Source organism: Penicillium malachiteum, assembly GCF_028827825.1.
Source record: "Penicillium malachiteum strain IBT 17515 chromosome Unknown utg000001l:1.0-8184562.0:1.0-8186909.0, whole genome shotgun sequence".
Taxonomy (NCBI): domain Eukaryota; kingdom Fungi; phylum Ascomycota; class Eurotiomycetes; order Eurotiales; family Aspergillaceae; genus Penicillium; species Penicillium malachiteum.
Window position 1 is genome coordinate 3,397,233 of NW_026643094.1, and position 23,393 is coordinate 3,420,625.

The window sequence follows — 23,393 nt, forward strand, 5'->3', positions numbered from 1 at the left end:
GAGTCAAATATAACTCGAACGGATAGCAGATATACTCGAAGAGAAAAGAAGGCCACAATGGACCTTGGGAACAAGGAATCATGGGTCTCACGTGACGATGTGGCGAAGAACCGCTTGCAAGCACACATCGCGAATCAGAATCATGACAAGAAGGAACGACAAAAGAAAGAAAGAGACATAGTGAAAGGAGACGGGAAGTTTCAAAAGTGAGGTACAGAGAAGAGGGGGTTTTCAGTGATGATGCGGTCTAAGGGAAGTCTCCTGGTTTCATTCACAGGGGGAGCACGGGAGGATCAGTGCTATCGCCAGGCTCCTTGACTCAGGGAAAGAAGTCCCTGGACACAGTCCAGATCATCTTCTTGACTACCACTTGTCCCAACAGCCATGAATGCAGATACCTCTGCACTCAAATCTGGCGGCACTTTGCCCTGAGTGCCAGCTGCGAATGGTCGATTCCGTTTCCCCGTATTCGTCAGCCCTAATCCCTGGTTACGGTTGGCTTCACGCAAAGCGGGGCGGGAAGCGTGAGAAGTTGTACGACGACGAACAGGAGTTGATCGGGTTCCTGGAACCCAATTTTCCTTATCGGAATCACCAGCATCCAGCTCAAAGTCCACATCGCCGGACTTAGAGGTCATTGATTTGGAAAGCTTCGAGACAGATGGAGAAGCCCGGTTCCGATCTGTCTCAAGTCGTCCCAGAGAAGAAACTGTACGGGCAAGCTTTCGCCTCTTTTCTCCCATCGACTGGGAGATCGGGGTACGGGCAGAGTCAGCATGAACATTAACGAAACTATGCCTTGTTGATGAACTGCGTGTGATGGAGCGCTGAGATCGAGACTGGAAGAGACCAGGTGAGGAGTTGGGGGCAGCTTGGGAGCTGGCAGGTGTGAACAGGGCACTTCGGGCGTCGGTGTCAAAGAATGACTCCCAGTTACGAGGATCACGAGATCGACCAAAGGTTCGATCCTTTTCACTCATGCCCGACCGTGGTGTGGCTGGGAAGATAGCACTATTGCTACGCCGCAAACTTGAGAGCTTGGTGCGACGTACTGAGAACATAGCCACCCGGTTCTTGGACGGCGATGGCTCATTTTCAGCACGGATGACAGCCTTTCCATCCGACGACATTGCAATACGCAGTGAGTTCCGTCCCTTTGGCGGTGACGGCGTCATCTCATCTTCTTTTCGTACCATAGCCTCCCCATCGAAGGACATCGACAACCTCAACGAAGGAGGTGATTTCACTGGCGTCGTCATGCCATTTACCATATACTGATTTTGTAACCCATCGTCTCTGAGATCAGAAACAGATCGCTTCCGCTTCGGAGCCTGCAATAACGACTCTTCTGATATGTTGCTGTCCAGATTTTGACTCGAATCCGCTCCATGAAATTCCTCCTGCGTGGTCGGCGGGGTGTAATCCAACGCTTCAGTCGCCACACTCGTTTGTGTGCTCTGGGGTGGCAGTTCGGGTTCAAGCTCAGTCTCATCCCTCTCACTGGTCACCGGGTCCGGTTCATCAGATAACTGCAACAAATCGCCACCCCATGATTTTGGCCTTGTCCCCTCTGCTGGAGTGTGGGCGTCGACCGACAACTCTGCCCCACTCGAGGACCCTGGGTCCGCAGACGCGTTATCATCACTAGACGGGTGTCCCAATGGATCGGACATACTCGAACGAGGAGCAAGTAGTTCGTGCGGCTGGAGAGGTTTGGATTTCCGTCGGTCGTTTTGGCGGCGATTCTGGAACCAAATCTGCAAAGAATTAGTTATGCGGTCTAGGGTGTGGAGGCATTTTGCAATCTGAGGTCTTGGCATCGCGTACTTGGACCTCTTTCTCGCCGAGCGAGACGCGATTCACAATATTCGCTCGAGCAACTTTATCCGGCTTGGGGTTCTTCTGGTATTCGGCTTCTAAGATGGCGTGGTCCTCCGGACTAGTAGAAATTGGTCACATTGGTTAGATTATACGCGTTTTCCGAGGTCAATCCGGGCTAAAGACTCACCTCGTCCGGCGGCGTTTTTGACGAGCAAGTAGCTTATTATCGACACGCGGAGGAAGGTTCTGGGTCAATGTTTTCTGGGAGTGAACGAGGAAGGCGTAATTGAGGGCATTGGAATCCGTGGCTGGGAGAGACGGCGAGGAAGAGGCTGCCGCCACCACTGAAGGCTCCGGATCAGACATAGTCTCCAACTAAAGCATAAAGAGAGGAGGATGGATGGTTCTTGTCCCAAGGAAGTATGGGAGCCAAAAACCAGAGAAAAAACAAAAATGAAAAACTCAAAAACAAAAAGAAAGTGGGAGAGAATTGGGAGTGAGGCTGGAGCAAAGAAGAGTATGCAGACCAAGACCGTAGTGGAATCGCGTCGCGATTGTGGACGCGGAGGAGCAAGACCGTGCCCGCGCTAGTTTTTTTGATATTTTACAACTTTGTCTCTCAAGTTACTTACTTTGGCCTACTTTTTACCCTGATTTGGTTTCTATTTTCTCTAATTTTCTTCATTTTGAGCTATAAATTATCCCATTTCTAATATCTATCTCTTTTAACCTCTCTCGTTCCCTCTATTTACTCCCACGATTGACGCGGTCGGAGGTAAGTCGGGATTCCCCACTGCGGCCACGGACGTGGACCTATGGGGCCATCGCGTGTCCCACGTCACGTTAGGGAGAATGCGTGAGATTCTAAGAATTTTGGAGGCTCTGGTATTTAGCATAATTCATGGCATCACACCTCCGAGGAACACCCAAATTCCCCGGTGAAATTGGTATGTTAAGTATGTGATCTACAGGAAAAAAGCCCCGAACACGAAAGACACGTGGGCACGTGACCTGGAGTACAACAGTTGACTACAGTTGACTACAATTTACTACAGTCATGATTTATGTTCGAATGATCATGATTCATGCAGCGGTATTCATCCCTTTTTGCGACCTCCGTCACATTTTATATATCGATGGAACAACCTTCCGAGGAAACCTATCAGACAACGGCAATGATTCCCATAATCAAGATAATTTGATCTGAACTCGAAGCAATTGCTCAGCATTGCGATATGCAAATTTCTCCAAATCCTCTCCGCCAATCAACCCGCTCTTCTCAATCGTCTTGAAAAACTCGAGTCCTTTTTCATTCGATGAAAACGGATAATCGACACTGTAGAGCACGTGGTCGATTGACGTGGTCTGCAGCAGGCAAGCCAACGGAGGCAAGGAGAACATACCACTAGTCGTGATCCAAATATTCTCCCGCCATACCTCTTGGAATGATCTCTCCCGCCCCCACCGTGCAGAAACTCCAAATACTCTGTCCAGCTGAAAGGGAAGCATCTCGCCCATGTGTCCAATGATAATCTTCAACTTTGGGAACCGGTCGAAGAGTCCACTGGCATACAATTTCAGAATATGCAGTGCAGAGTCCGAGTGCCAGCCCCAGCCATATGCACTAAGAGCCACGGCAACAGATTCATGATAATTCCCACGATAGTGGTCCATCTGACTATCAGCGGCCCAAGAAGGATGGATGTAGATGGGGACATCTAATTCCTGGGCCTTTTCAAACATGACCCAAAATTTCTCGTCATCGTAGAACTCGCCATTGATGTGAGTGTCTACTAGTGCACCGACGAATCCCAAGCTTTTCACGCAGCGCTCGAGCTCGTCTGCCGCAGCGGTTGGATTACTCACTGGGAGTAATGCAAACCCTGCTAGCCGATTTGGATGCTTGGAGATAGCAGACACAAGATCGTCATTTGCTGCTGTGCAGACACTGACAGGCATATCCCCGGGACCATGAGAGATGATCTGGAGAGATACGTTTCCGCGATCTAGATCTTGTATACGTTCCTCGTCAAGGGAATTCAGTTTTCGTACTAAGTCAGGTGGGAAAACAGCAAATTCATCATGTTTTTGAGCAGCGCGGACGTGCGGCGAGACATAGTGCTCTTCGAGGGTGATTAAGGGTATCATGATTCAAATTTTGGAACGGCTGTGTCACTGCAAATTTTGTGATAGTACGCATGGATTGAATAGTTTGAATCAAATGTGGATACTAAACAGATCATGATGTTGGATGTCAACTGAAGATATAAGCCCAGCATTTAACCCCGATCTGCCAAACTCCGAGAGTCCGGATCGGTCCGATATATGACTCAAGTGCCGATATAATGACTCAAGTGCTTGACCGTATAGAGGAGTAAGATCATGATGTTTCTTATCACCGATTAAATCCAATCTCCGTGTTTCAGTCAACTGGTTCAGGTCTAAACGTGCACCCATGTTCCTTGTTCTATAGGACCAATATTCAATTTTTTGTCGAGCCTCGTCTAGCCTATCGTCAACTTAACACGCTGCTAGAAATTATTTTGAATACTCTACATGCACCAATGATGTACTACTCAAATTGCCGAATGCGATCGGCCATAATCAAAGTTTGGAACCAATCAAACCAACTCACATCCCAATAAGCGAGTGACTACGGAGTACTCCAGGGCAATCTAAACCGGGCCGTGCTTGATTCTAAACAATTCAAATGTTCAAGTGCGGGGGTGATGAGACCGGTGAACCGGACAGATTACGGGCATATCCGAGCCATTCACCAGAATCCCCACAGTGCATATACTGAAATGGGTTGGTTCACGGGAAGATACCGGCTCCTTACCCCTACCGGTACATACCCCGGATTCTTGAGTTCCTGATCCTTCAAATATTCCAGATTTCCATGTAACGAATTCCTGTCATCACCTTGTCGCTCGGGTAGATTGTATGATCGATTAATCTGGTCCTGCCCCGCATCCCCAACATTTTCTATGGATTAAAAGGATCAGATTAGTCCATCCCTTCAATCTGAAACGCGGTGATGTGTTTCTTCCGGTCTATCATCATCTTTTCCAATTCTTTCCATTGACCGAATTCGCGGTTCAAGGACAATCGGCCACGATGGGTCGTCTCTACAGTACCTTTATCGCCATTCTGGTGTCAATGGGCTCCTTTCTATTTGGTTACGACAACGGTGTCATGACCGATGTCATTGACTCCCCAAACTTCTTACAATATTTCCATACTACAGAAACATCAGCTATCGTTGGAGCTATCAACAGTGTCTACTCTGGTGGAGGTAACAGCTCACCCGAAAAGGGATGTTCGTGGATTCTAGCAATTACTCACATTTTCTTCACAATCCAGCAATGATCGGTGCCCTACAAGGTGGCTTGACTGTTGACCGTTTTGGGCGTAGACGGACTATCCAAATGGGCGCTTTGACCTGTCTTATTGGCGCCACAATTCAAGCAGCGGCTCAGAATTTAGCCATGATTCTCATCGGTCGTATTATAGCTGGCTGGGGCGTGGGAATTATGTCCATGGCCATACCAGTTTATCAAGCTGAATTTGCACATCCTCGATCTCGGGGGTTGATTGTTGGATTAACTCAGCAAATGATCGGTGTTGGATCTCTCGTTAGCACGTATGGAAACCATTTCTTTTTTTAGCTTCATGTGGATCATTAACGATACTCTAGGTGGATTGGTTATGGATCGCTTCATGCGCCAAGTACCAGTGAATTCCAATGGCGGTTTCCATTAGCTGTTCAGGTCATCCCGGCTATTATCCTGATCATTGGTATGATTTTTGTGCCGGAATCTCCACGTCATCTCATCGAAAAGAATGAATACACCGAGGCAATGCGGGTTCTCCATAAACTCCATCACGATGGGACAAACGACGACTGGATCGAGACTGAGTACCGCGCGATTTGCCAGGCGATTGAGTTTGAGAAGTCGATTTCAACGCCAGGTTGGATAGCCATGTTTACCGTTCCAAAATGGCGTATTCGAATGCTGTATGTTTTTTTTCTCGTTTCGCTGGGACTGTTCTACATCCATATTTAGCTCGAGGCTTACGATTATAGACACGGACTTGCGGTTCAGATATTCACGCAGATGACAGGCATTAACGTCATTTCCTACTATCAGACAATTATGTTTAAAAATCTTGGGATCTCAGGGAATCTCAACACACTCGTTGTAGGGATTTACAACTGTGTTGGCCCAATCACCAACTTCATCTTCGTGATTTTTATACTTGACCGAGTTGGACGACGGAAACCCTTGCTTTTTGGCACAGTCACTATGTCCATTGTATTGATATGTGAGGGTGTGATCAACTCACAAGATCCAGATGGCACGCGGACTGGATGCAGTGTCGCTGGGATATTTTTCTTATTTGCCGTGTCGATTACATTCTCTCTATCATTTGGTCCTTGTAGTTGGTATGTCATACCCCCTTTTCGGCCTATTTCTTGATTACAGTCATGGTTTTTCTAACCGTCACAGGGTTTATATGGCCGAGGTTATGCCAATGCAAATTCGCGGCAAGGGCAGTGCATTCGCTGTGGGAGTTGGTAGTTGGGCGGTCAGTGCATTGTGGAATGAAGTTTCACCCATTGCTCTTGGGAAGATCCAATGGAGATATTATTTTATTTTTGTGGCATGGAGTGAGTCCAAATACTATTCTCAGTTTTCCGGTTGAGCCTAAGTCCCTGCTAACGATCTATTTAGATCTCTGTGTGACCTTTCCAGTCATATATTTCTTCTTTCGGGAGACTAAACAAAAAAGTCTGGAAGAGATTGATCTGCTCTTTGATCAACGATTGTCGGATAGATCCTCTGTAGATGTAGATACAGAGTTGGGCAAAAAGGTATATGCAAATGTATTGAGAGCCAATATAGAGGATATTACATTCCAAGGACACTAAATAATGATATCAAACTCTACAACTCGAACTTTTAACAAAGAGTAAGCTTTATAGCTGTTAAAAAGTTCAATATGTTGGAATTAAAAAAGCTTTTCTGGGGAATCAATAGTGCCATCATGCATCATCAACTTCCGTACTACTTCTACTTCACTCACATCATTTACCTAGTCACACTGATCAATCATAATCCAGGCACTGTCATACACAACAAATTCTCTGGGTCAGCATTGAATTGGTTCATAAATAAATAGAGAAGACAGCAAATATGAGAAAGTCTTAGTTAGAAAAAAAAATTCAAAAAAATAGAAGGACCTCGGGAGAAGAAAGAGAAAGAAAAAAAAAGACTATCAAGCCGATCCGAGAGCATGACTTGAAGCCACTAACATCTTGGCCGCGTATCTTTTCCAACAACTTCGCGTAACAACTGGCTAAAAATTGAAGAAGAAGGGAAAAAATAACAAAATTTTAAAAGCGACTACCCAGGATCATATTGTACCTCCTTAAAAAAAATTAATGAGTACAGTGCATATATTCACTTAAAGCGGGGACAGTTTCAGGGTTCTAGCGCAGATGTCATCTGATAGTGCGTGTGTAAGCCCTGGAGGTATCTCTCAAGTCTTAAATTATCGACACGTACTTTATCGATCGCCCTGGTCCTGCGTTCCCTATTTTTAAGTTCTCGGGTTTTATCCACACCCAACGCGTGGTGTTTAAACTCACTCATCCTCACCAACCCTGCCCTTCGACATCTCACACCCATTTCTTCACGGTAAGTTTCAAACCCATATTTTTACTTCGAACCTGTTATTTAAATCCTTCCTTGTGACTTGGCACTAATTTTCTCACATAACAGCTGTTGTCGAGCCCTTGGACGAACCATACAAAAAGCTGAGATACTCTAAGAGAACGAGCGATCGGGTGCATCCACGTGGTGCAGCAGGCACTACAGCCATTGCCTTGGGGGCTACACTAGGAACGTGCATTGTATTCACGTTTCTTTTCATCGGCCTGTAAGTTTTGATCCTCTATTCTGTTGCCTTATACGGTGAGGCTTTTATGGGTCTCCAGAGCATACTGTGTCTCACTACCTATTGACACGGACTCGGGTCCGATGAAGTGAGTATAATACTGACAACTTTGTATACAGGATAGCCCTCGTCTACCGAAAACGGAAACAATCAAGCCCTGAAGAGCGGCTGGCAAAACTCAACACCACATCACCGGTACTAAAGCTAGAAGAGTGGTGGAGCAAGAAGGGGAGGAAGCTGGGTAGCTTTGAAGCCTTAGATAGGCTGTTCAACTGGTAATAACTCTCTCATTTCTCTCACTCAACCTTCATATTGGCTAATTGACTGGTAATTTCTAGCCCCGTGTGCCTGGAGGATGTGAGTCCAGTCCAAGAGATACGTGAGCTACCATGCTCACACGTCTTTCATCGAGAGTGTCTGGATGAATGGTCCCGAAGGGACCATTACAACTGCCCGGTCTGCCAACGGGCTTTTGTTGACCCTCCAAAAAGACCTCCGATGGTATGATTATGAGTGGGAGGTCTGACTTGGAGGCTTTTTAAAGCTTCTATGGTGTCATGTAATCTTTAATTGACTGAAAGTTTGAGGATAATTATAAGACGAGGTTATGATTCTCGCAGATCGACTATGCATTCTTGGATTTTAAACTAGGGTAGATACTGCTTTTTAAGTGCACATATGCATATGTGGCTGGAACTTGAAAAATTCCAAAGTATTTGTGCTAAGAACTCAGAGAAAAAATTTACAAGAGCTGAGCTGATGAAAATAATTACTCCCGAGGTCGTGCTGTTCAATGTTGGGAAATTTATCTTAACATCAGGCTGATATTTTGGTTCTAACCTAGAGTAATAATCATCACCTGGGCAGCGTTCCTAGGCTGTTTGGGAAAATAAATGTTAGCCCAGAGTCATCGCAATAACCACCAGCGTCGTCTGAAAAATAATCTTAGCCCAGAGTCATGGAAATAACCACCAGCGTTCCAAAGTTGTTGGGAAAATTATCTCAGCCATAGAGCCATAGCAATAATCACCAGCGTTCTGAAGTTCCTCGGAAAATAATCTCAGCCCAGAGTCATCGAAATAATCACCAGCGTTTTAATGTTCTTTGGGAAATTATCTCAGCCCGAGCCATCCAAAGCAATAACCACCAGCGTTCCAAGGTTCTTTGGGGAAATATTCTCAGCTCTAGAGCCATCAAAATAACCACCAGCGTCGTCTGAAAAATAGTCTTCGCCCCAGATAGGAATAACCACCAGCGTTCCAAGGTCCTTTGGAAATTTATCCCAGCCCTAGCTATGGAAATAGCCACCAGCGTTCTGAAGTTCTTTGGGGAAAAAATCCCAGCCCCAGAGTCATAGCAATAATCACCAGCGTCGTCTGAAAAATAATATTGCTCCCAACCCTGAAGAGCCACAGCAATAATCACCAGCGTCGTCTGAGAAAAAAAAGATTTTCAGCCACACATTCATAAAAAATAATCACCCACGTTGCTTCAGACTAATCACCCATCATGCCCACCTGCCCATATTATTTGGAAAATAATGTTCTATTTCAATTTATTACTACCAAGCATAGAGTAAAGATTATTATCTTCTACGTAACTTCGAGCATTATTCCTATGGGCTTAGGCTAATGTTGACCTTTCAAAATTGAACAACATAAGTCTGAGTCAATGTGTGGGAACCGGTCTTGAGTGCCGGTGAAGGTATGACCCTTGAGAACTTGAAGGTCAAATCCCAGCCTTCCAGGTCAGTTTAGCTCTCCCCATCGGTTATCGGTTGTGCCAGACAAAAGATTGGATGCCTCCAATTGGAGGAGATCACATCGTGAAGGTATTTTATTGCGAGAATCGCGATGCGGGCACATTATAGCGGGCAAGGTGATCGATTCTACCTTCTCGATCGATCAGGTTTGTTGTTAGAGGGAAGGATTTACCCTTGTAAAGAGTGACATGATTATCGAGATTGTTCTGCTCCAAACCATCCACAGAAATTCATATGCACCAAAACCCTAGTACTAGTACTTCAAGTTCCATGAAGGTAGATAATTAACTGATTAATTTGGATAGAGACTATGTAGGCGCTAATGGTAGACCTGGCATTAATTGCTGCATTATAAATCCCATAGAATCAAGGGGCAAACCCATCCGCACTGGGGAAGTATTCCGTATTAAAGTCCCAAGCATTGTAGTTCGACCAATCCAAGAAGCTAGACAGGCCAGAAGTAACATCGTGGACCATATCTGCCTGGACAGGCTGGGGGTCCAACAATTGATCGAGAATGCGAGATAGTTTCTTTTCCGCCTCGCGACATGTATGATAGTTTCCATGCCCAGGTCGTGATACCCAGGATAGTAATGAGATGAAGACGCTGATATTTCGGATCAGTTCTGCGCGGGGGAGAGCAACGGCATGGGGCCCGGGCTCATGGGACTGGTGCAGAAGCTCTACGAGAAGAACACTGGCACTTGGAAGGCCATATGTGAGAGCCTATCATGGAAATTAGCATAATTTCCATATTAAATTTGACCAGGGTGAAGGGAAATCGTACAATCCAAGAATAATGTCGATCAAGATCCACCATGGGATGTCGTTGCGAAGTGATAGTAATGACAATGGCAAGGACGCGGCGGGATACATCACAAAGCGCAGCTCTTCCGGTATTAGTATGCTTGATCAGAGCTCTCTGAAGGAGGAAACAGGTGTAAAGGTAATTAAGATATAGGTAAACGATCGTCAACCACCCATGATGGAAGTCATGGGCTTGTTCGCGATCATATCGAAGATAATCCGGTGTTGCAGCCCAGATCGTTCGCATATTCTCTTCGATTTCGCTGTGCAAAAGAATCGTGTTAATTCAACTTTGGGTCTACCTCGGGATTCGATTGGAACCGGTTATCCGGACTCACTTTGACTTTCGGACAAGACTGCGACTTTCAGGGGTCCCTAATGCAATATCAAGGGTCTGTTCTCTTGAAACGGCAAGATGAAATCTAACTCGCGAGGTGCTCAGTCGATTCCGAACACCTTTTGTGTTCCAGCCATTGCTATCAAGATCGGAAATTGCTCGTTCAAGAGTCTCTCCGCCCGCAACTAGATCTTCGTCACTCAGATCAAGTGGTGGGACTAGAGTGCAATATCGGTAGTTCATGAGAGGTGGTCGACCAACAAAAGTTGCCATCATCTTGTCCATATAGAAAGCCGAAATAAAGCATCCTCTGCGCCATTGGCGAAGGAAAAAGGGACAATTCTCGGAACTGTCCGTATCAAGATGGATTCCTGCCGCATAGATTGTAGCGACCAAATCACCCAGTCGACGCCATGCCTTGTAGCCTGGATTTTGATTAATGACCGTACTATCTGAACAAATGAAATGGTTATTTGAAACACGTACTTGAATCGCCATACTGCTGTGTTAAAAGCATGACATCATTATATTGCAGATATGCCAGGAGCTCATTGGCCGACGAAGCCTGATCACAGAAATTCAGACATATAGTGCCTGCTTGTATAACCTGTTCCAGGAGCCGATCTTTTACGCCTGGGGTCCTCACTCTCCTGGGAGACCTCGGGATCATTATCCGGTGTGATGACAAGCTGCTGGCCACAGACAGAAAAGATATTTGCCAGTGCCTCCCAACGTAAATTGCGGCCTGTGAAGGAAGCACAATACTCTTGAACGGTCATTGCCTGATGAGTTGTCATTGCCCGTGAAGAGTTCTGGAAGATCAAAGTGGCCAAATTCCGCAGCTGCGGCATTGGATCATTGGCATTTAATCCACCAAAGATCTCCTGTATGGAAGTGAGTATAGCATCTAGAACAATTTTGGGTACGACGGCATTCCATGATCGAAGATAGAACTTGTCAACCAGGCTTTGGCGGAAGGTGAGATTATAGAGGAACAGTAACACGTCGGCCCCAGATTGGGCCCGCTCCGGCTCCACTGATAGGACCGGATATGAATCTGTAGTCTCTTCAGGCTCAAAAGGGATCTCATTTCGATGCTCTGTCAGAACAGCCGCAAAACTTGTCGATCCTAGATAACCGGGTAACGCAGATGGAGGCTCTGCAGTCGCAAAGATACGCCCGCCTCCCAGAGACCCGGGACTAGAAGCACTGAACCCTCACCATTAGTAATTTGCAGTCTCAGATGAGATTGGAATGTCATTACTTCGAGTTTGGTTGGCTGACCAGGCGACTTGGCGGTGGTAGAGAAATGCTAGTAGTATTTTGAAGTGATCGCCGCCTGGTCATTGGGGCTGGATGATAGAAACATTTGTCGCTCATGCGTTTCGAGGCACATCGGCGACAGACGGGTCGTTCATGATCACATCGTTGTTTTGAACGCCGGCAGGGCTCACATGACTGTAAAGCACCATTACGCCGTGTTACTGGCGAATGGGAGCGGCGATCATCTGTATTTCTCATTGCATCTAACGAGCTTCACGAATCACGAATCACACTCATCTTGTACATCAGTGGTGGAGAGAGAGGCTAAAGTCTTGGCATAAGCGTGGAAGCGGATAAATAGTTTTCCCGATGTTATTTTGACCAGTTGACCATTGTTATTAGTAGGAGCGCCACTACCCCATACCCATACTTTTGGATGAACCAATTTGGAAACCCAAGATATCTGAAGATTTCCTATGTAGGTTAGTGCATTTTATCTCTTCCCTCGTGATCATCAATTTTATCATCCACACGTGGATCAATACATATCTTCTTACAAGGTTGAACCTTGGAAATGTTCCTAATCCATAGTTTGTGCTCGGTTTATCATTGGTTTGACTTTTCTAGTATGGATTCTAGCTTTGAATGACAATTTTCATCAAAATTAAGTATAGATCACTTGGGGCCTCGGCTGTTGCTAATATTGGTGAAATCCATTCTCTTCAAGGCTTAAGATCAGCGCTAAAGAGTCTCCTTGGGGCCGCCCCCACTCAGTCAGAAGCGTTCGGTTGGGGGCGCAAAATGAGCTAGTACTTATATTTAGACTATGCGCGTATACTTCTCCCTTCTCCATCATTATCATTCCGTCTTTAGGATCCAAGATCTTAGGACATTCACACAATTTCAACATGGAAATCTTCAAAGTGGTCCAACATGTCATTCCCGGCCAGCACATTCGGGAGCATCCTTATAGCGTGAGAGGACCTCAAGAAGGTAAATTGATGCTTTCCATCAAGCAGTACATTCCACTTGACCGGCCCGAGCCTGTCCCAGACAATGCGATTACTGTCATCGCAGTTCCTGGAAACACAGCTGCCAAAGTCAGTTATCACCCAAAGAACATGTCATCGACTGATACTGATTGAAACAGGAGCTGTTCGAGCCTATATGGGAGCGTCTCTGTGTCCGCATGAAGCAGCTGGGCGTCCCATTGCGTGCTGTATGGATCGCCGATCTATGCAATCAAGAATCTACTGTTGCGATTAATGAGCCTATTCTGGGTGAAATCAGTATGTCTTAGAAACTTCAACTTCACCCACTTTTCCCAAGCTCTGTTGTTAATTGTTTCTCAAGCGCATTGGAACGACCATTCCCGCGATTTGCTTCATATGATCAACCACTTCCGCGATGAGATGCCTCGTCCACTAGTTGGCGTTGCTCACAGCTTAGGCTGTGCTCAACTGTACGTTCTCAACCCCATGACCTGTTAGAACCAAGCTAACACTTCCCAGTGTCCATCTTTCCACAATTCACCCCCGTCTTCTCTCAGCACTAGTTCTCTACGAGCCCATGATCCTCGACAGCGCCCCCATTCACGCTGCAGGTCCTACCAAATTCGGTGGCAACGTCCACCCAGGCGCATTCGCTCTCAAAAGACCCGATCTCTTCAACTCTCTCGAAGAGGGACAAGCGCATATCCGTAAGCGATTCGCGCACTATCACCCCGAGGTTGTCGCCCGACACGTGAATGTCACACTCCGCCCAACTCCAACCCGACTATACAACAAGGAGTCAACGCCCGGATTACCTGACGGAGCTGTGACGCTAGCAACATCTAAATACGATCAGGCAATGATGTACGCCATTCCAAACGTGATACCCGAGTCAGCAGGTCTGGACAAGCTATTACTCCCAGATTGGCATCCTGAACGTGCGATTCCACTATCAATTGGTCGGCCGGAGCCCCATGCTGCGATGGAGATGCTACCGTTTGTCCGAGCTAATGTACTGTGGGCATTTGGAGAAAAGAGTTTTGCGTCACGGCCCGAGGCACAGGATCAGAAGATGAACCTTACGGGCTCTGGGTTTGGAGGAAGTGGTGGAGTTAAAGCGGGGAAGGTGGAGAAGGTTGTTTTGATGGGTGGCTCGCATAATTTTGTTTGTGAGGATGTGGATTGGACTGCTAATGTTGCTGCTGAGTACTTTGCGCGCTGGTGGCCTCGTTATTTAGCAGAGGAAAAGGCTTTGGAGGAGTATCGGAATCTGATGTGTGATCCGGTGACGGGCAAACCGACTGAAGCTAGTCTTCGTTGTTTGTTGGACAATGGTCCGAGACCAAAGTTATAGATGAACCTGCCCAGGTGATGAGGTTGTTATTATAGGAGTACCTTGTTATGTGATATTTGTGGTTAATTTGCATGAGATATTTCAGCGTGAATCATTTATTTCAGATGAATATGAAAGTTGCGCTCTTGAGACATGACAAGCAGCTGCCCGCGCAGGCGTAATACGCCCACTACTATGGTAGTCCTATGCGGATACTTCAAGGGTTTTACAACTTTAGTTCAGTTCCATGCCAGCGTAATTCTCACCCACTCCCACAATTGCCACTCATCCATCCCCAGGGTTTAAAATGGAGCCAATGATATGTCCAGTTGTCAATGTATGTGATGCTGTCTCGTTCAGGTACTCTTTACTAACAACCTCACGTACAGTCCCAAAACCGTGGTCCGGAGGGAGTCTTTCCGCTGGACGAGAAGAACCTTGACTCAGTTACAGACAAGATTCTGGCAACCCTTCTTGAGTCTGCCCCCGTTCTCTACAAACTCGGCGGTACAACTGTTGTGCGGCTCTCACGATAATTGGTTATGAAAGGTGGCGGTAGCGTCCTACCTTGTGAAGCAGAGACGCTAAATCTCGTTGCCTCTAAAACCGGAATCCTAGCCCCACGAGTCTACCCGCTCATTCCAAATCCGAGATGAGACGCAGTAGTTCGGCACAAAAGGATATATTGTGATGGATTTTATCGAAGGCCAGCCCCTGGATGAGTGTTGAGCAACCTACCGCATGACGAACAAAGGCAAATCGCCACACAAATTGCCGACATAATCGCCCAAATGCAGTCTATAGTGATTTCACAGCCCGGTCCCCTTGGTGGCGGACCGTGTCGTGGACGCTTCTTCACGGATTATAGCGCTGGTCCGTTAAATGATACTGCTGAATTCGAAGGCTGGTTTAACCACAAGCTTGCTATATGCAAACACGTGAACCAAGCCCCCAAAGATACCCTGCCATTTCAATTCACCACCTTTGTCCTCACTCATCAGGATATAAGCCCTCGAAACTTGATTCTGGGTCAGAACGGAGAAGTATGGTTGATTGACTGGGCTCATTCCGGTGCATATCCTCCTGCCTTCGAGAGCGCTGCATTATCGGCCCAGCAATTTTTCACAGACTTTAATGAGATCGTTCTATCTCTTATTCCACGGTACCCTGAGGAAGAACTGCAGCTTGAGTCTATTACATACGGGTTGATTACCGCAGCGCTGGCTTAATGAGGACGTGGTATATTTTTACAGGTCCCCAGATTCTAGATGTGAATACGATGTCAAGTTTTTAGAAAACAATTGATAATGTACCGCATATGCGAGTGGCATCTTTATTAATTACTGGAAGTTACTTATCTGAGTCTTTCCATGCAGATTAGGACTAGGAGTATGCAGCTGACCAGCTCGGTGATTACGACTTAAATTGATCCTGCATGTGGGCTTGATCTCTAGGTAAATCGGTGCGCTGGAACCACAAATGCTTGGGAAGACTCGGACAGATGGGATGCAGCACTTGAGGAGCATGAACTCGAATCCTATTGGGAAATGCACGGGAAGACTATATGTACCTGCCTAGGTGGGTATTTACGTATGAGATGCCCCATCCATCCGAAGGCAGCTAAATTTGGCTTGTACAGATTACGCTTATTGAGTAGGTATGGAATATTTGCGCGAGCAGAAATTCATTGTCATATCACCGTGAAAATAGGCACGTACAAGAAAAGACTCCGCAACAGAACACCATGCTATCGGGATGAAAGACTAGCAGAGAATTGAATCGCTCGGATCAATAAAGACTCAGGTCATAACAAGCTCGAAGTCACCCAAGCATTTGACGAAAACAAAAACACAAGACCGAACGCCACTTGGAACATGCCCAGAACCATGATTTCACGCCAGAACGAACCGGAAGCAAAAGAAAGTATCAGAAGAAGAACATTAGGTCTCAAATGCAGAGAAGAAGGGGTATGTGAAAATTTTCCCAAAGGGGACAGGGAGAAGAGAAAGTGTCGCCACAGGCGAACAGGGTCACCGAGACATCAAACAATTCGAAGAGTCATTAATCTCATTACTGCACAGGCCGCACGGCTCGAGCAGGGCTGGATGTGCTTCCAATACGTCCACTGGGCTTGCGAACGCCTCGTGTTTCGTTCTTGGAGCTGTCCGTTGCCCGTCGAGGGCTCGAGCGAACCTTGCTGACAGAAATTGGAGCACCACCACTCTTACGAGTCACAGGAGTCTTAGGAGCGGAGTTCTCGACCCAGTTTTCACGATCCTCGTGGATATCATCAGTGAGAGTGTAGCTTGCTGTGACCGTTGCCGAGTAGCTGATGGATCGAGTAGTTGGGGATGCGACAGGTGATCGTGATGGTCGCTTGGCCAACATCCGCAGCTGGGCCTCTTCTTCACTCTCGCTGCTCTCATTGCTTAGACGGTGGCCACGCTGGCTGCGTTGCTCATGCTCCACAGCCAAAGATCCAGAAGCTGTCCGGGCGTAGGGGTGGTGACGGGAATCCTTTCGGTGCGACTTGCGGGGCTGACCAGGCGTTGGGGCTGGAAGGTTTTCCTCATTCTGCTGGCTAGCCGCACCTTCGTTGTGATCGATTTCTCCTAGAGCAGCACGCTTGGAGTGAGTGTTGTTGGGGGGTGTGGAGACAACTCCATTGCTAGAGCGCTTCTTGGTTGACACACGAGCTGGGGTCACAGGAGCTGACTGGGCCAGCTTCTCCCGCATGCTGTCCTCAAACCACCACTCACGGAATGAGCCCTGGTTAAGGTGCAGCCAGTGTTGCTGAGGACCGACAACCATGCCGGGTCGCATGAATCGCATGAAGGCAATTACTTCATTGGCGGTAAATCCGTAACGGTAGATAAGGTAGGCGCCAATCAAGCATCCTGTACGACCAAGACCCGCCTTGCAGTGCACAGCGATTCCCTTTTCCTTGACTGTGATCATCTCGTGCGCCATCTTGATGAACTTGCGCACGAGCTGCAGAGGAGGACAAGTGCCATCTTCAAAAATCATATCAATATGAGCGATTCCCATAGCTGTGAAGTAAGATGGGCTGTAGAGTTCCGAGTTCAATCGCACGACAAGACCGACATTGCGAGTAGTAAAGTGAACAAGGACGTTTTTGAATGGCAGAGGCAATTTTGAAGAGCAGACCTCGGAAATTGAAGAGGGTAGTTCATCGTACTCGGGTGTGTTCGCGGGAACTGGCGCAATAGGCTGGTGTTGAGGAGAGGCGAAAGCGAGAAAGTTGGGTGTCACCCAGTTGAAGTCACCCATATCGACGCGCTCGAACTTTTCGTATCTGTTGTTCCATCATATTAGTATAATTCATCAATATATTTGAGATCAAAGCTTACTCTTCAAGGTTGAAATCCCGCAAACCACACAGACCCTTCTCCTTAGCTTTCCAGACTCCGTAAACTACATCTTGGATGTTCAAGATAAAATCCGCCTGGCTGTATCCAGCATCACGGAATGGCATGTATGGGGGATCGGCTTGCGCAATTGGCGCAAGGGCCAAATGGGGTGGCCAAGACTGAATCAGAACCATGTAGCATGCGACCAAACAGGCAGCGTTCGCACGACTACGAGCATCAGTCTTGCTGTAGAAAACCACAGGTCGGTCGCTGTTGGCGGGGTCGCCGAGAATTTCGTGGAACAGGACCGCAAATCGGTACAGGTGGCCAATGTGAAGGGGACCAAAGTCGGCATGGAATGCATTGTAAAGGAGAGTATCGTCGACGGTGAAGTACACGGGAGATCGGCGCTTGCTAGTCGGCGTGGTAGGCTGTTGAGCGCGAGACCGCTTGCTCGGGGACTTAGGCTGGTCGAGAGGATAAGGGAATGGTGTTCTCGAGCTTGGAGCCGAGTCATAAGATGCCAAATACAGGCGGTCTATATTTTGATGTTTGTTTGTTGTTAGACCCCACCATTTCAAGCGCTTAGGATGAGAACAATAACAATCTCATATTGGAACGAACCTTGGATGTACTCGATCATTTGGCCTGATTCAGACATGATGTCGGCAGCGTAGTTGCAACTGTAGCTTATTCGATGAAGCGAATGTCAACAATGCTCAGTGAGCCGGTGTCGCAAAATGTTCACGATTGGTGTCGGTGCCCAATGGCGTGGGAAACAAAAGCTCGGCAAATGATAAATTGCAAGAATTCTAAACGCTCATGATCCGAATTGACCAGAGGAATAATGAAAAGGTAAAGATAGTGCCTTGGTGAGAGAGACTGTTCAGGATAGAAGAGCGGAAGAAGAATCTCATATGGTGTTGGGGCAGCTGCCATGCCACGCTAACGATGTTATGTTGTGCTGGGCTGAATTGGGATTAGTGCGGTCCGTTGACTCGACAACCACCGGTATTTTGGTAGCCTCAGGCATTCAACAACGTTGCCGATTACCTCATCCAAACATCCCAAACTTAGAACAAACAACCTCTATCACCTGGACATTATCTGTACCTACTTGCGTCTAATGCAACTTGTCTTGCATCCGATAACTTTGTCTTCATCTTCGTTGCCTGGGTATCTGAGCTATTTTTATCACATTAGGATAATCAGACCAAATAATCAAGTGATACTACTATATGGGCGCCTGAAGCGGGCAACCCATTATGTGCAAGTGCAAACATTGGAACATTCCAAGTATGGTCATGACCAGTGAGAGGATCATAGTCTGCAATGCATGTGTCAATTCCGATCTAGACGGACTGCCTCACACTGTGAACTCCGCTGTACCTCCAGGAGTACAGCTCACTTGATCCTGTAGCACTTTAGACTAGCTCTCATGTTGCGATTCGAGTTGTGATAGTGAAATACCCAGGTATTCAAATGTTCTTCTAACCTTCAGAGGGCCCTCCTCCTGTTCCGAGCTTCCGCTACATGGATATATATGTATATATCATCACTACACCTAGGCAGAGTTTTACTACTAGAGAGCCTCCAATCTTAACCTCTCGAGCCATCTAAAAAAACTATTGCGGTGGCGTCAATCACCCCTTGATAACCGTAATTGGAATTAGAGATATCAAAATTGAGACCAAAGCGAAATACGGATTTGAACCATGGAAGGCTCTGTGACTAATACTACATAGTTGCAAATGTTGTTCGCCACTTTGTTTGTTGACAATCCGTAAAGTCAACAGTGACAATGTTGTTCTCCACTATCCCAACCTCATTGGCTCCCGTCTCCTGGATAGGGGTCTCGACTCTTTGATTCCCCGGGTCGTTGCTCTCATGACGATGCAATCTGCCTCATCAGTCTGAATGTACCCCGTTTTGAAGAAGACTTCCGATCGCAATTGTCCAGCTGAGATTGGATGGAATATTTGATTTGGCCTTGGGAATGGTTGAAATATATATAGCACTAGGCGTCAACAATTGATTATTATTATTATTATTGAACCGCTTGAGTGGATCCGGGGCTTTCCCTCTGCACAACCTTGGAAGGTTCCAAACCCTCGAGACACACAGTAGGTAGCAACGGCCTGATACATCCAACTTCTTACCAAGTTAAAGCTCTTGCGGTCTCCCAAGCTTCCCGAGGTCCAATAAGAGAATTGGGTTCGGGGGTTGTTAATAAGACTCCGCAGAGCCGTCTCCGCCAATCCTATCACCCTTACCGCATCGAGCCGGCAGACAGGTGCTAGCGCATGCACGATGAGCCACCCCTCGCATAGAGAAATGAGATGCCTCATTCTGGGGGAGTGTTGTTAAATGGACTCCCCTGTTATTATGAATGCCAGGTGGACACCTCCAGCGCTTAGCTTGTCAGCCCCTGTGTATCACGGACATCAGAGTATGTATGTGCACAGAGGAAGCTAAGGCATGACTCTGCAAGTTAAGCCTATTTAGGACACAGGGCTCACCTGAGGACTGTAAGCTTCAAACCCTTACGAAATGCTCAGAGACAAACTCATGCACATGTGCATGCCATCTGCGCAGTCAAGAAAAGATCTTGAGATACTATTCCCCTGCCCATGAGGAGGTTGATATTCCAATTCTTACTGAGTGGTCTTGTATTCATACCTTGGACTCCACTTGAATCATGAAGGTCCACTAGTACCTTAAAAAATGTTATAGCTCACAACCAAGTCCATCGGGACTCCAGACTTCCAAATGCCTACTATGTGCGGAGTACACGAGAAGGTGTTGAAAACTTCAGGCTCGAGCGCCGGAGATCATGAAGTCCTTCTGAGACCTCTTCGATCCTTGCTGCTACTCCACAAGCCTTATCCAGATCGAGTCCACCGCTAATATTTGAGCCACAGAGAGAGTTAATTTGGCGCTATCGGGGGATTTCATTGGAGTCCATGTGGGCACCTCCCTTGTTAGACATATACTGGTCGACTCCTTTGCCTGCACAGAGCCTCTGATGGCAGCAACTTCCTGTCGATCAATATGCACGGTGGTCCAAACGGGCGACAAAAAAGGCAGTAACGAACTATGAGCCCCTGATGATCATGGTTACAGCGCATGCGAGGAGGTCCAGTGCCCACATGTAGTCGCTCAAGCTCATCAAAACAACGAGATTGAAGTGTATATAATGTGGTCAGGAAGCTGCCAATTCGAGTCTCTACCACTCAAGTCACTCATTCCACTCCTTTCGGTCCTTTGCCTGTTTATACAACTTGTCAACTTAACCCAGTCGCTCTTTTGACAAACTCTCAACATAACCAACAAATTGCAAAAATGAAGTTCACCGGAGTTGCCATTTCCTTCGCTCTTGCTGGCCTTGTCTCTGCTGCTGCCCTCCCTCCTCTTCCTGGCAGCGACGCTGTTGGCGGCCTTGAGAACACCGCCGCTGGTGTGAAGCGTGATGCGGGTGATGCCGTCAGTGGTGTTGCCTATGGTGTCAGTAGCTCTCTGAATGGAGTCACTGGTATTGCTGGCAGTGTTGCAGGCACTGGCGAGAGCACCACTGCGGGTGCTGTTGGCACCGTCGAGAAGGGAGTTGCTGGCGCTCTTCCTGGTATGTACACTGCCATCACATCTATGAAGAAAATTAAAACATCTGCTAACGGAAAACAGGAGCCAAACGTCAACTCGGCCCCGCAGGGGGCGTTGTCGGTGGTGCCACTAGTGCCACCGAGGGTCTCCTTGCTAGCGCTGGTGGAATGGTCCACGCAAAGCGTGATGGTGGTGATGCGCTGAGCAATGCTGTATATGGCACTACTAGTTCCCTGAACGGAGTGACTGGCATCGCTGGAAGCGTCGCGGGCACTGCTGAGAGCACTACTGCAGGTGCTGTCGGTACTGTTGAGAAGGGAGTTGCTGGTGTTCTCCCTGGTAAGCCAAAGTTCCCTATGCACCACATGTAAACCTTCTGTGAAAACTAACCTTTTGCTAGCCAAGCGTCAACTCGGCGGCGTTAAAAATATCGTCGATGCCTCTCTTGTCAACGATTTTAGCATGCTTACTGGCAGTAAGTGACACTTAGTGTCTTGTTTTCATTCATGTCGTTAACCACTTTACAGACCCTGCCGGCCTCATTGGCGCTCTTGGTGGTGTTCAGGCCGCTATGGCTAGTAACAAACTCACTAGCGGTCAAATTGCTACCCTCCCCACTGAGCTCCAGCACGTCGTCGCCTTCATCTATACCCCCTAGATGCTCGTTGATAATATTGCTTTGGCTGGATGGGACGCATTCAAGGTGTGATGACTCCATTTGGTCGGCATTGACACGGTGAACCTTCTTTTTTTTCCTTTTTCCTCCCCCAGGTGTTATAATATGCTTGGGCTTTCACACGAAGCTTTTGTAGTATATTTTGATGAGTACACTTTATTATTACCACGACTACGTATCTCATAACTTTGTTTATGGGACCGCTTTTCCTCCAGAATGTTTCTTGCTTTGATATCTTGTTTTTAACCCAAAATTAAATCTGATTCCTCTACGAATCCTCCAGACGATCATAGTTCAAATGTTAAAGTTGTGCAAATTGAAACTCCGGGGAGACATCAAATGCTGAGTCACCCACATTCATCCGCATCGTAACCCGCTGAGATCAATTCAACTCATGCGATAATCGAGCTGAACCCCATTTCAACCCGGTACCATATATACTGCTTGCATTCTATTTTGCGCATTTACCATCCAACAACACATCAATTATGGCGTCCACAGAACCCCCTCCCAAGGCAGACTTCCCTTACTCTCTGTAAGACAATCACCCCACTTCCACAGCTTCAACTTGATACCTGCTCATGGTAATGCCTCAAAGCTGAGAGAACGATGCTAATTCGCCTTTTAGGGAACTGTCTTTCCCTCTTCCAACGAACCGTCTCGCGTCAGCAGCCCTCCAAACCCTCGAAGTTGACGCCGAATTGTCTGCGTTCGTGCGTCGCACATTGACACTCACCACACCAGCCGAACCAGTGACCGAGCCCCAAGAAAAGAAATTGAAGCAAGATTCCGATGATTGCAAAACGGTCTTGCAAGTGAACTACTACGCGACTACGAACCGTATGCTGCGAGTTGCCGTCAATGGGTTCATGGAAAGCATGGGTGTTGTCCTGGGCGCGATGGCCGAGCTAGATTTGGATGTCCTGGAGGCTGAGATGGAAGGATGAAGTGAGAGTCATCGAGTGTGCTTCTTTCGAGTACTCCAACTTTTATGCCACGCGTCAGGAGAAAGTCCGCATACTGGCTCTTCAAGTCCTCAAAGAGACCCCTCAGCTATCCGATTGCCAGGTGGGGCGCAGTGGTGGCATTTCACCTACAGAGTACTCCGTACTCCTCAGGGATATGCCATAGATCACGCCACATCTACATAGACTATGGAGTATGCGACGACCGTCGGACCACGCTAGTACTCCGTATTTGATTTGATTTGAGGCACGTTGGATTCGGGCTAACGTGGTCCCGCAATGCACATTTTCCGTTTTGGGGATATGCAGTAATCTATCATCGGCAGATGGCATGAATTGGTGCAAATGGCAAGTGCAAGAATTTGTTCATAACGTGCGTACTTGGCACGGGCGTATACCGATTCGGGAATTAATTCGAGACCTTATTACTCTTCCAAGCCGATTTAGTGGAATTGATGAACGAATAAAAAAAACTTATGTCTCGTATTCGTTCGCATTATCGTTT

General features: G+C 47.1%; 11 protein-coding genes across 11 annotated transcripts; 7 read left to right on the forward strand and 4 right to left on the reverse strand.

The window, feature by feature from the left end:
* Positions 1-299: 299 nt before the first annotated feature.
* Positions 300-2,187, reverse strand: N7483_001279 (homeobox domain-containing protein; the record flags this gene model as incomplete). The annotated part of the gene is made up of 3 exons (XM_057084716.1): positions 300-1,757; positions 1,828-1,939; positions 2,009-2,187. 3 exons carry the CDS (start codon positions 2,185-2,187, stop codon positions 300-302), a joined length of 1,749 nt encoding a protein of 582 aa, XP_056950865.1.
* An 822-nt stretch (positions 2,188-3,009) lies between these two features.
* On the reverse strand, positions 3,010-3,969 carry N7483_001280 (amidohydrolase family protein; the record flags this gene model as incomplete). The annotated part of the gene is made up of 1 exon (XM_057084717.1): positions 3,010-3,969. One exon carries the CDS (start codon positions 3,967-3,969, stop codon positions 3,010-3,012), a length of 960 nt encoding a protein of 319 aa, XP_056950866.1.
* A 969-nt stretch (positions 3,970-4,938) lies between these two features.
* Positions 4,939-6,754, forward strand: N7483_001281 (sugar porter family MFS transporter; the record flags this gene model as incomplete). Its single annotated transcript, XM_057084718.1, has 6 exons — positions 4,939-5,116; positions 5,185-5,464; positions 5,519-5,839; positions 5,909-6,268; positions 6,333-6,493; positions 6,558-6,754. 6 exons carry the CDS (start codon positions 4,939-4,941, stop codon positions 6,752-6,754), a joined length of 1,497 nt encoding a protein of 498 aa, XP_056950867.1.
* A 570-nt stretch (positions 6,755-7,324) lies between these two features.
* On the forward strand, positions 7,325-8,061 carry N7483_001282 (putative RING finger domain protein; the record flags this gene model as incomplete). The annotated part of the gene is made up of 3 exons (XM_057084719.1): positions 7,325-7,337; positions 7,608-7,764; positions 7,902-8,061. 3 exons carry the CDS (start codon positions 7,325-7,327, stop codon positions 8,059-8,061), a joined length of 330 nt encoding a protein of 109 aa, XP_056950868.1.
* A 1,849-nt stretch (positions 8,062-9,910) lies between these two features.
* N7483_001283 (putative C6 transcription factor) lies at positions 9,911-12,160 on the reverse strand (the record flags this gene model as incomplete). The annotated part of the gene is made up of 6 exons (XM_057084720.1): positions 9,911-10,270; positions 10,332-10,614; positions 10,690-11,113; positions 11,175-11,282; positions 11,335-11,897; positions 12,096-12,160. 6 exons carry the CDS (start codon positions 12,158-12,160, stop codon positions 9,911-9,913), a joined length of 1,803 nt encoding a protein of 600 aa, XP_056950869.1.
* A 699-nt stretch (positions 12,161-12,859) lies between these two features.
* On the forward strand, positions 12,860-14,297 carry N7483_001284 (toxin biosynthesis protein; the record flags this gene model as incomplete). The annotated part of the gene is made up of 4 exons (XM_057084721.1): positions 12,860-13,051; positions 13,105-13,240; positions 13,305-13,413; positions 13,463-14,297. The coding sequence occupies 4 exons, from the start codon at positions 12,860-12,862 to the stop codon at positions 14,295-14,297; spliced, it is 1,272 nt and encodes a 423-aa protein (XP_056950870.1).
* Positions 14,298-14,583: 286 nt separating this feature from the next.
* On the forward strand, positions 14,584-14,812 carry N7483_001285 (uncharacterized protein; the record flags this gene model as incomplete). Its single annotated transcript, XM_057084722.1, has 2 exons — positions 14,584-14,613; positions 14,666-14,812. 2 exons carry the CDS (start codon positions 14,584-14,586, stop codon positions 14,810-14,812), a joined length of 177 nt encoding a protein of 58 aa, XP_056950871.1.
* A 255-nt stretch (positions 14,813-15,067) lies between these two features.
* N7483_001286 (phosphotransferase family protein) lies at positions 15,068-15,505 on the forward strand (the record flags this gene model as incomplete). Its single annotated transcript, XM_057084723.1, has 1 exon — positions 15,068-15,505. One exon carries the CDS (start codon positions 15,068-15,070, stop codon positions 15,503-15,505), a length of 438 nt encoding a protein of 145 aa, XP_056950872.1.
* An 841-nt stretch (positions 15,506-16,346) lies between these two features.
* Positions 16,347-18,308, reverse strand: cdcA (phosphoprotein phosphatase CDC14; the record flags this gene model as incomplete). Its single annotated transcript, XM_057084724.1, has 3 exons — positions 16,347-17,592; positions 17,648-18,185; positions 18,272-18,308. 3 exons carry the CDS (start codon positions 18,306-18,308, stop codon positions 16,347-16,349), a joined length of 1,821 nt encoding a protein of 606 aa, XP_056950873.1.
* Positions 18,309-20,989: 2,681 nt separating this feature from the next.
* Positions 20,990-21,618, forward strand: N7483_001288 (uncharacterized protein; the record flags this gene model as incomplete). The annotated part of the gene is made up of 2 exons (XM_057084725.1): positions 20,990-21,269; positions 21,329-21,618. The coding sequence occupies 2 exons, from the start codon at positions 20,990-20,992 to the stop codon at positions 21,616-21,618; spliced, it is 570 nt and encodes a 189-aa protein (XP_056950874.1).
* Positions 21,619-22,411: 793 nt separating this feature from the next.
* N7483_001289 (CTAG/PCC1 family protein) lies at positions 22,412-22,870 on the forward strand (the record flags this gene model as incomplete). The annotated part of the gene is made up of 2 exons (XM_057084726.1): positions 22,412-22,458; positions 22,552-22,870. 2 exons carry the CDS (start codon positions 22,412-22,414, stop codon positions 22,868-22,870), a joined length of 366 nt encoding a protein of 121 aa, XP_056950875.1.
* Positions 22,871-23,393: the final 523 nt, after the last annotated feature.